Source organism: Lepidochelys kempii, chromosome 1, assembly GCF_965140265.1.
Source record: "Lepidochelys kempii isolate rLepKem1 chromosome 1, rLepKem1.hap2, whole genome shotgun sequence".
Classification (NCBI taxonomy): domain Eukaryota; kingdom Metazoa; phylum Chordata; order Testudines; family Cheloniidae; genus Lepidochelys; species Lepidochelys kempii.
In genome coordinates, this window is record NC_133256.1 from 7,191,646 (window position 1) to 7,202,776 (window position 11,131).

Consider the following 11,131-nt stretch of genomic DNA (forward strand, 5'->3'; position numbering starts at 1 on the left):
TCTGATCATAATGCTCCCTCCTGGCCTTCAAATCTGTGAAGGTGAGAGCTAGAGCAGCAGATGGAGAAGAAAGAGAGCCTCCATGAAAGCCACTAGGGACTTCACTATTACCTCACTTTTATGAGGTATGCGCTCACGTACTACAGTGATGAGCAGCGGGAGGAGACCTTATGATCGATTGAATATGGCCCTGTCATTCTGAGTGGGCTCTGTTGCATTGATAACAGGGGGCTGGTACCTGTTGTGATACTTGGGCTTAGAAATTTACCTAGACTGTGAGCCCAACTGTGAGAAAGGTCAAGAGATGTAAGGACAATTGAAATCAACAAATGTCAATGGGAAAAGGTGCCAAAGGAACACACGCAAAGTTAGTCTAAACAAAAAGGTCTCCTGATAGAATTCATGGGCTGTGTGAAGCTTATGCCTGGTAAACAAGAAAAGCGTGGGACTGGACATGAATGAACCAGAATTGGTGAGTTGTAAATTAGACTTAGTTCATGGACCAAACAATGATGGATGGGCTATTCCACCCACCGGTCCCTTTTTCGGACCCGCCACAAGAGATGTGGGGGGAAAGGCTGGATACCTACATAGCAGCCTCGTTAGAACTTGTGACGAAATGGGGTGTCAGGACCCTGTACTTCTCGTTAATTATAGCAAATTTATTAAACAAGTTGCATCAAACATAAGCTCAGTACAGCAAAATCATCCCAGCAGACAACATGCTGCTCATGTCTGCAACCCAGAGGACATAAAGCCGGGGTTCAGAGTTACCTATTAAATGAGATGGACACAGTAAATACTGCAAAGCAGGAGGCTTTGGCTGTAAATGCAGCAAGCGAATCCAGCGGAAGATCTCCCATGCCCTCTTGTGGTGATCTGTTGACAAATCACTGGCAGGCTGCAAGTTCCCAAGCTGGGAAAGGTCAGCTTAACATCGTGACTACCCATCAAGCCCTGGCTGTTTAATAGCATATTGGAACACAAGTGGGCTGCACAAGAGACTGAAAAGGAGCAAAGCAAACATTTCACGTGGTTTCTGCCTCTGCTTCGGCACGCCCAGCCCGAAGTGCTCCGGATGCGTGAAATCCTTCCAAGCGCAAGGCCCCCCCTCGCCCTTTCTTTCCTGAAACGCAAAGAGAAGGCCTGTGTTAATTGCAGTCTGACTCAGCCTGCTTAGTGACCTCATTGGGAAAGCCCCGGGACAGAACGCCCCAGAAATGGCAGCTCCCCTGCCAGCCAGCTGGGTTGCATTCACAGTAAAATGGTCACTGGGATTCATTGGTAGATGAGAGCTAGAACAAGCCAGACGCTGGAGACCCGCACGCTGAAGATACCGGGAGCACCCACCATGTCTCTTTGCAGACATAGAAGGAACAGCTCACCCACTGAGGAAGGGTTATTGTTTGTGATGAGGCTGGGATTCACCATCTCTGCCATTGATTAGCGACCTGTGCAATGGGGGTTCTGCCTCCATTCCGGGGTGCTGCCAGAATGCGCTGAACCCTTGCAAGGAAGGTGTGGGAAGAGGGCAGTCGGAGAGATGTCGCCGTGTGCTGCACTGCGGACACACTCCATTAGCCCAGCGGAGGAACAGGAAAATGGGTGTGTGGCTAAGACCATGGGCGGGTGCTCAGGAGATCTGGGTTCAGTCCCTGGCCCTGCACCAGACTCCCTGGGAGATCGTGGCTAGGTCACTTCATCTAGCCGGTGCCTCCCTTTCCCATTGGTAAAATAGGAGCAAGGATCCTTCCTTTCTCCCACCTGTTGTCTGTTTTGCCCATTTAGACTGTGAGCTCTTCAGGGCAGGGCTGTGTGTTTGTACAGCACCCAGCACAACCGGCCCCTGATCTCACTCTAGGCGCTACTAGAATACAGATCATAATTTTCTTCTTCTTGCCCGGTCAGTAACAAATCTCTTCCCAGCCTGGCTCATGGAGTTAGAAAGGCCCCCTCATGACTTGCCCAGTCAATTCTAAAACACATCCAGCCTCTCCCCCAGCCTGCCTAGCACCAGAATGGGAGACGGCTTAGTGACGGCTGAGGGACATTCATCACCCCCCACACTTGTGTGGGGAAAGTTGTAAATTCCTCTCTGCCCTGCCCCCTCCCTGCCCTCAGAAACCCCACCCGCCCAGCAGATGTGGGGTGGAAGCAGCTAACACAGAAGCATCTTATGCTGCCTTTACACCCACAAGAGAAATTCTCTGCTAGCCACCTCCAGCCAGGATGCAGCCTTTTTGCACCATCTGAGATTGTCCCATAAATGACCTGACTCCAGGAGCAGGGGCTTTAAGAAGAAACCCAACTAACATGAGACTTGTGATAAAAATACCCCAAGAGATGGCACCACTGAAGTGACAACCTAGGGTGGGGAGAATTGGACCCAAAGTCTCCTACTGACCTTCTATGTAGGCACAGTTGTAACGGCTGAAGGTCCGGTTTGTGCTGTGGAGGACAAATGCGTTGCCGTTCTTGTCCTGGGTGAAGTTGAACACCCTAAATCTCTCATAGACAGGAATCAGCACTTCTTTTTCGTCTTGGATATAAGAGAAGTCTGCAATGGGGACCCCGAAGCACGTCCGGATGGTGAAAAATGTGGCCGAGCCAAATCTCTGAGCTATGGCCCAGTCTACAGATGAAGAGGTAAATGTCCCAAACCGGACCATGCTACCTCTCTTCTTGTAGCGGTGAGAATGGACTCCCCTGTACACCTCCGTCTCGTACATCTCAGCACAGTCTCTCTTCAGGAGCTGCAACGCTCTGGTCAAATAAAAATGAAGGGCTTTGAATGGGAAATGTTTGAGATAATATGTTCGGGATTTACCAGCCTCTCTCACAGCTTTGTTGAACTCCTTGTGCAGAGATATCCGATTTCCACTGGTATAGGCCAGGATTGCTATTCCATTCTCATCCTTAAACTCTTTAGGCAGAGAGAGGTTTTTCTTCTTCTCATTCCATTGTTTTTTTGCAGCTTCCCATCTTTTGCTAAACACCTTGTGCGTTGACTTCTCTTTCTGCAGCAGTTTAGATTTGATTATATTTTCCATATCTTCTGTGCAGCCAATATAGCGGTCATCAAAAGCATCATATGCCATGTCCAGCACCGGCTGGCAAGTCACCTGGAACAACACAGCATATAAAACACCAGGGGTGGATGGCTGCCTGGCTGCAGGGCTCCCAGCATAGCTGGCACCAATGGAACTGGGCTGGGCCAGCCACCATGAGACATTTTTTCTGAATTTCCCTGGTATAAACAAGGCTTGAGAGAGAGAGAGAGACCCTTACCAAACAAACCCATAGGTAGGGCCCTACCAACTTCACAGCCATGAAAAACATGTCACAGACTGTGAAATCTGGTCTCCCCCCATGAAATCTGATCTTTTTTGTGCTTTTACCCTATACTATACAGATTTCACAGGGGAGACTGGTATTTCTCAAATTGGGGGTCCTGACCCAAAAAGGAGTTGCAGGGGGGGTCACAAGGTTATTTTAGGAAGGTCGCAGTATCATCACCCTTACTTCTGTGCTGCCTTCAGAGCTGGGCGGCCAGAGAGCAGTGGCTGTTAGCCGGGCGCCCAGCTCTGAAGGCAGCTCCCCCAGCAGCAGCCGTGCAGAAGGAAGGGTAGCACCCCCCTGCCCTAACCTTGCAAACCCCACACAACTCCCTTATGGGTCAGGACCCCTGACTGCAACTGCAGCACTACGAAATTTCCCATTGAAATAGCTGAAATCATGAAATTTACGATTTTTAAAATTCTACCACCGTGAAATTGACCAAAATGGACCCTGAGTTTGGTAGGGCCCTACTCATTACTTGTTTATACTTAGGAAATTCTGAAAACACAGGGCTCACGAGTGTGTGTGTGTGTGTGTGAGAGAGAGAGTGTGTCCCCCTTGACCTCTCCACCCCCACCGCCCCGCCACACACACAGTATTTCTGTTTCACTTTCCTTTCTCACCTCCGTATGTCTCTTTGGACCATGAGGATTTCATTGCGAGACTTCACGGAGGGTTCTTCAGATGCAGATACTTGCTGTGCATATTATGGTTTCACACCGTGACATGCAAGGTGACTTTAAGCCTAATTTTTTTCTTTATAAGTGACAAGTGATTGGGGGGGGCGGGGGCCAACTGCAGGTGCTTCAGAGGAGTCTGATTTTCAGAGCTCAGCCCTTTCTGCGAATGAGGGTCCTCCATGGAGTCTTCAGATGGGCAAGTGAAACCACCCATGGATTTTGTCAAGGCTGGCCTAGATCTTTTTACAGTGGATTAGTTCGACTCACAGGGAAATTATTGGGGTGGAAGCAGCAAAGATCAGGAAAAACAAACATTCTGCTAGGGAAATAGGAGTGGGACTGCCAAACCTATCAACCATTTATGAACCACTTATGAAGCATTAATAACTGATCAACAGATGTTTTAAAATAGATGGTTAATCAATTGTTATAGGTTGCCTCAGAGTCAATAGTTTGCTCATAGCATCTGATACTCATGTCCTGTTTAGAACATCTACTGACCCACCTGTTAACCCTTTATAAGCTATCTGTAGATGTAGCCTTAATAGAAAGTGTGGTCAGTTCAGCTGGGGAATAGTGACCCAAGGGAAGCGGTGGAAGCCCCGTCATTAGGTAAAATTACACTGTGCAAAGGCCCAGTAAGCGTGCTGTCAGGAACAACCCAGTATTGCCCCCCTCCGCCCCAGGGATGGACTGAACGGTCTAACAGAGCTTGCCCATATCTAGGTTCTCTGATTCTATGAGCCCCCTGATGATGCTCCATTGCCCACCTGTGGTCTACAGAACACAGCCTGAGAGCTATGGTCTTCGAAGGAGGCAGAGGTATGGAGGCCACCTCTGCAAAGATGATGCGGGTCACATTGTGCCCTTTGTCTCTCTGCAGCGAGCACAGAAAACCCAACAAAATGGCCCAGATTTTGCTGGTGGAAGGTGATTGAATCTACTCAGTGTAATCCTCTCTCCTCTGACCCCACCAAAGCCCCTGTCTGTAATCTCTGCACAGCTGGGGCTCTCTGGGCATCGGGGCACCTGGGTCGAAAAGGGTCACAGCTCTCCAGCTGCATGAACATCTGCACACCCACGGGGAGTTTCTCATACCAGCTATCACTGGTGGGGGGCAGCTTTCACAAGCTCCATGTTACACTCTCTGCTGTCTACCCCCCCAGCAGGGTTTCTTGACGCAGAGATGGCTGGGTCAGCAGAGGGAGGCATGACTCTCTTGGGAGATAGATGGGAGCCAAGCATTGCTGAGGGTCAGGATCTTCATGTGAATGAGCAGATCCCATGGATTTCAAGATATCTGAGTGTTCCAGGTCCTGAGTAGCTGATGTGGCAGAAACTCCTCTCCCTCTAGGGGCCAGAGTTCACCCAGAAACTGACCCTCTCAGGGCCTTTACAGCTGGAGAGTGGGATCTAAGCCCAGCATTGTCCATAAGGAACATGTGATGTTCTTGTCTGCCACAAATACCCAGATTCTCCCTTCATTTAGAAACAGATTCAGTAGTCGAAGCAGAACACAAAGTGCATAAGATCCGGTTACAAAGAAGAGCTTAAATTCTCAGAGACTTTCCTGGAGCCCCCCATACCCTACCCCCATTTGGGACTCTGGGCTTCAGCTCGCGGAGTTGGGGGGGGGGGGTCTCGGGGCCCTATGTGGGAGAGCACCAGGACTTGAGGCTTCAGCCCTGCAGTGGGGGAGGGGGCGCTGGGACTTTAGCCCCACAGGAGTGGGGGACACTGGGGCTCAGGGTTTCAGCTCCATGGGGCATGCCGAGGCTCCTACGGGGTTGAATATATTGACCAGAGTTCCAGCCCGGACAGCTCTAGCTAAATTTAAGCCCTGGTACAAAGCATTTCCCGGGTGACAGCATCTGCTCTGCAGTGAGGTTAAAATAATCCAGGTCTGACCACCATTAGGAAACCCTGCAGAACCTTCCTCTTGAACAGAGCTTCTCCACCAAACCCAGGACAACATTCACAGCATCAGCCAGTCCCTTCCACCTCCTCTAGTGCTTCCTCCACAAATAAACCAAGAGAAAACCCTGCTCCCAGCAGAGCTTTCTATAACCTCAGAAGGGAGAGGAGCCAGAGACTCCAGGAAGTCCCCCTAGGGACCTTACCATTGCCAAGTTCTTTTAGAAGGAAAGTTATCAGGTACTAGGGTCAGCGCAAAGCTTTAAGATACATAACTAGACAGCATTGGGTCTTACCAACCTTACAGCATAGATTGAATTACCTGAGGGATGTCCATCAACGTGTGAGCGCAAAGGTAAGTCACGGCGATCAGCAGAAATGTCATCTTCACCTGGGGGACAGGAAGAAAATTCCATGAGAATCTCATCATCAACCAAAAGAAATGCCTGCCCTGGCTCCCTTGTTCCAAGGCGATTGAGGTCATCTATGGAGACTCCCCTGAGCCACCTCAGGAGAGGGATGGGTATCCAGATAGCAGGAACCCTTGTAAACAAGCAGAGACCTTTACAGGCTGGGGCAAGAGTTGCCACCAAGAATGTGTCTGGGCAAAAGCTTTCCTTTGTTTCTTTTTGAAGTTAAAATACAGACATGTTTTATTTCCTTAGGACAAAATTTTCAGAAGTAACAAGTGATTTTCAGGAGAGTAACTTGAGACTCCTTAAGAGCACTCCCCACCCCCAAAGATCTGACCCCTTTCAGTTGGGTCTCCAAAAATCGTGGCCCCCAAATCATGAGCTGCTCTTAAAACCCTAGGTCTGAGTGAAGAGACAAGGTTGACCTGTCTCCATGCTGTACCCCTTCCCCCCGCCAAGGAGCTTACCCCAGGGATGGACTTGACCCAAAGAGTTAAAGATGTTACTCTACCTGCAGGTCCAAAGCCTGGATGGCCCTGGGAGGCTCAGAGTGAAGCTCAGCTCAAGGGACTCTCTCTCTTATACAGTGCTGAACCTGTTCCTGTGAGCCTACCCACTCCTTCGCCACCCTCAGACAGGAAACCACCTCGCTGCCTTTCACAGTCTTCTATTTGTCACAGGGGCGAGCGATCCCATTGCCCAGGGTCCAATACACTCAGGAGCCCAGCCAGCACTACCCAGGACACGCCAGCGTCCCAGCGCTGCCCTGCCCAGCCCAACCCCTCAGAACTTCCTGGCAACACCGGGGACAGAACTCAGATCCTCCTGCTCCAAGGGGCAGATCCGACCAATACCCATTGCAGCCCAGGGAGCCTTCCCATTGATTTAAACGGGGGCACTGGATGGGGCTCTAAATGTACAGGCTGAGCCATTTCAACGGATGGGGGTTCCCCCAGCTCTCAAAAGTGACTATTTCCCCGGGGACTCGCCTTCCTTTGCCAGCAGTGTAGGACACAGCTGAGCCATTCTGAGAGCAGTTCTCACCAGAGACCACCACGGGAGGGCCCCCTACAGTACAACGTAGTTCCTTTTGATCCCAGGGGCTAGTCGAAGTTTGGGGGTCCCCCGGGTCATTCCAGCTGGGAGTAGCAATTGCTGGCAGTCAGGTATTCTGTGGCTGCAGGTCTGTTGATTTACAAAGACTGTCCCAAGTCCTGTGTCTGCGAACACACAAGGAATCAAACAGCAAGAAACAATTTATTTTGCTCGCAGCACCAAAAACACTCCTTGCTGCCCACACCCCAGACCCAAAATCCTCTCTCCAGGTTTCTATCAGGGTCTGCTATTGTGCTTTCAGCTGGTCCTTGAGACTGTCCCTCTTTCCAGTCTTCTTGTCTGCTCTCAGTTTCTTGCCCCCCTGCCTCTTCGACACACAGCTGGCCTCAGGTCTCCTAGTCCTTGCACTGGCAGATAGGGAGACCTCCTCAGTCCATATGGGTTAGCTGCCGCCTGCCACATGGCTTCATGCCTTGGGCAGTTCCCCCATCATCCTCAGCTGTTTCTACTCCCTAAAGAGGTCTGCCTGCTCTTGCTGTCAGCATGGGTGTGCTCAGCACCCACTGGCTTTAACGAGGTCCGTGGTTGTCTGTGATCCTAGACCCAGCTGATAACAGCCATTCGCATCTTTCAGTGTAACAGTTTCAAAACTTACAAGTCCTACCTCTGCCCTCTAGATGGCCAAGCCCTGGCCACTCAGGCCTGCTTGACACTCCGCAGTTAGGTCGACGTAAGGTGCCATGCAGCCACCTATTTGTGCACACGTCAATGCTCAACTGTGTTCCCAGCAGACGTAAACGCTCCGCTACGTCAACGCACTAAGATCCCCTCCCCGAATGGCCTGAAGCCAGGGGCCACCTGCTGAGGTCGATGCAGGGGGAGTGTAGACACTGGGTGACCTCCTTTGTCCTTCTTAAACACGTGAAAGACAAACAAAATACAAAACAGTTTGTTTCCCCCTTTGCAAGTCACCTTAACACCCATAGCAGGAGGAAGGGTGTGAACTCAGTTCCTGCCCACCCCTCTCATCTTCAGGGAGGTGTGAAACAAGTAGCCCCCACCCCCCAAGTAGCCACATCCTTCTCAATGCAGGGGAAATGAGAACTATCAGAGTGGGGTGACAAGGCAGCGTTAGCCACAGACCTCCGGGAGGAGCTAACCTCCAAAGCCAGCGGAGACCACTTTAGATGGCAATGCTGCTGCTCACAAGGCAGTGACATAGGCACTCAGCTGGGGTCCGTTACTTTTAAACTTGTAAGAGACTTTAGCTCTGACATTGCTTGGTAACAAAGGCCCAGAGCCTCAAACTTATTTAGGCTCCTAACTTCCATTGGAATCAGTGGAAATTAGGAACCGAAATACTTTTGAGGGTCTGGGCCAAAGTTTTTTTTTAACTCTGGGAATTCCCTTGGTGGTTTTTTGTTTTTGTTTTTTTTAAATAGGACTAATGTGGAGCTCCCTGGCCCCCTGCCTCTCCCTGGCTCTCATGTGAAACTTAAATACTCTGACCCTAACTTATTTTTTGTTGTTGTTGGAGATGGACACTCGGGTTAGTCCGTCGCTCTGCACACTCAGCCTTCGCTGATCAGTAGCATAATTAAGCAATCAATTTGCAAACACCTAGAAGATAATAAAATGACAAGTAACAGTCAGCATGGACTTGTCCAAAACAAATCGTGTCAAACAACCTGATAGCTTTCTTTGACAGGGTAACAAACCTTGTGGATAGGGGGGAAGTGTAGACGTGGTATACCATAACTTGTGTAAGGCTTTTAATACTGTCTCGCATGACCGTCTCATAAACAAATTAGGGAAATGCAACCTAGATGGAGCTACCATAAGGCAGAGGCATAGCTGGTTGGCAAACCGTTCCCAGAGAGTAGTTATCAGTGGTTCACAGTCATGCTGGAAGAGCATAACGAGTGGGGTCCCCAAGGGGTCATTTCAGGGTCCGGTTCTGTTCAATATCTTCATCAATGATTTAGGTAATGGCATAGGGACATTTATAAAGTTTGCAGATGATACCAAACTGGGAGGGGTTGCAAATGCTTTGGAGGATAAGATTAAAATTCAAAATGATCTGGAAAAACTGGAGAAATGGTCTGAAGTAAATAGGATGAAATTCAATAAGGACAAATGCAAAGTACTCCACTTAGGAAGGAAAAATCAGTTGAACACATACAAAATGGGAAATGACTGCCTAGGAAGGAGCACTGTGGAAAGGGATCTGGGGGTCATAGTTGATCACAAACTAAACATGAGTCAACAGTGTAAAACTGTTGCAAAAAAAGCAAACATCATTCTGGGATGTATTAGCAGGAGTGTTGTAAGCAAGACACGAGAAGTAATTCTTCCACTCTACTCCGCGCTCATTAGGCCTCAGCTGGAGTATTGTGTCCAGTTCTGGGCATCACATTTCAGGAAAGATGTGGAAGAACTGGAGAAAGGCCAGAGAAGAGCAACAAAAATTATTCAAGGTCTAGAAAGCATGATCTCTGAGGGATGATTGAAAAAATTGGGTTTGTTTAGCCTGGAGAAGAGAAGACTGAGGGGGGACATGATAATAGTTTTCAAGTACATAAAAGGTTGTTGTTACAAGGAGGAAGGAGAAGAATTGTTCTCCTTAACGTCTGAGAATAGGACAAGAAGCAATGGCGGTTTAGGTTGCTGTAAGGGCAAGCGACAGGGGGAAGTGGGCAGAGAGGAGCAAGGGGGTGGGGTCTTGGGGAGAAGAGACAGGACGGGGGGCGGGGCCACAGTTAGGGCACTGGTGCTTCCCCCCACTTTTAGGGGGCTTCCAATCGCCCCTGGTCGAGATAATGCTTGGTCCTGCCTTGAGTGCAGGGGACTGGACGAGAAGACCTCTCGAAGTCCCTTCCGGGCCTACAGTTCTATGAAGAGCTCAGCGGCATTGGATTTAGTCTTTCTTCCTATGCAGCTCAGGGCTTTATTCAAATGGGTCTGGAGTACTGCACCAGCTGCCGCAGTTATTCGTCGTTCTTATTAGGGCTGCCAATTAACCGCAGTTAATGCATGCGCTCAATGCAAAACAAATTAACTAGATTAAAAAGAACACTTGCAATTAATCGCACTGTAAAAAAGATAAACAAAAGAAATAGTGTTTTCAGTTTACCTCATACAAGTCCAGTCAGTCCTACTTCTTGTTCAGCCAATTGCTAAGACAAACAAATTTGTTCATATTTACAGGAAATAATCCTGCCTGCTTCTTATTTACAATGGCACCTGAAAGTGAGAACAGGCGTTCGCATGGCACTGTTGTAGCCAGTGTTGCAAGGTATTTACGTGCCAGATATGCTAAACATTCATATGCCCCTTCATGCTTCGACTTATAGGCTCTAAAGCTGAGGCCCCATTGTTTTGGTTTTGACTGCAGTTATGTAAAAAAGAAAAATCTACCTTTGTAAGTTGCACTTTCACAATAAAGAGATTGCACGAGAGTACTTGTATGTTTCATTCCCCTCATATCATTTCTTTTATCTTTTTTTTTACAGTGCAAATATTTGTAATAAAAAATAATATAAAGTGAGCAGTCTACACTTTGTATTCTGTGTTGTAATGAAATCCATGTATTTGAAAATCAGCAGGTCACCTGATTCACAGCCCAGGGCCCTCACCACTGGATCTAACTTGTCACTCACCAGATCCTGCATCAATCTGCTCACAGTGAGTCCCAGCTGAGCAAAAAGGGTTGGGAGATGGTCTTCCAAA

At 48.9% G+C, this 11,131-nt stretch overlaps 1 protein-coding gene across 3 annotated transcripts; it reads right to left on the reverse strand.

Moving 5' to 3' along the window:
- Positions 1-648: 648 nt before the first annotated feature.
- On the reverse strand, positions 649-10,869 carry LOC140907409 (ecto-ADP-ribosyltransferase 5-like). Of its 3 annotated transcripts, XM_073333309.1 has the most exons (5): positions 8,067-10,869; positions 7,391-7,566; positions 6,256-6,324; positions 2,405-3,122; positions 649-1,126 (listed from the first exon to the last, which is right to left on the reverse strand). In XM_073333309.1, the coding sequence occupies exons 3-5, from the start codon at positions 6,316-6,318 to the stop codon at positions 1,029-1,031; spliced, it is 879 nt and encodes a 292-aa protein (XP_073189410.1). In that variant the 5' UTR covers positions 6,319-6,324; positions 7,391-7,566; positions 8,067-10,869; the 3' UTR covers positions 649-1,028. The 3 variants fall into 3 exon arrangements, with proteins under 3 accessions (XP_073189410.1, XP_073189419.1, XP_073189401.1); XM_073333318.1 differs by lacking the exons at positions 7,391-7,566; positions 8,067-10,869 and adding an exon at positions 6,858-6,897; XM_073333300.1 differs by lacking the exons at positions 7,391-7,566; positions 8,067-10,869 and having other exon boundaries at positions 6,256-6,417.
- Positions 10,870-11,131: the final 262 nt, after the last annotated feature.

What these genes read in the sequence shown, in the direction of transcription:
- LOC140907409 (XM_073333300.1), bottom strand. Translation starts at nt 6,417, where the DNA reads ATGACCTCAATCGCCTTGGAACAAGGGAGCCAGGGCAGGCATTTCTTT. An exon ending in CGTTGATGGACATCCCTCAG is followed by an intron (nt 3,123 to 6,255) that starts GTAATTCAATCT and finishes GTGTTGTTCCAG; the next exon opens with GTGACTTGCCAGCCGGTGCT. An exon ending in CAACTGTGCCTACATAGAAG is followed by an intron (nt 1,127 to 2,404) that starts GTCAGTAGGAGA and finishes TTTGCGTTTCAG; the next exon opens with GAAAGAAAGGGCGAGGGGGG.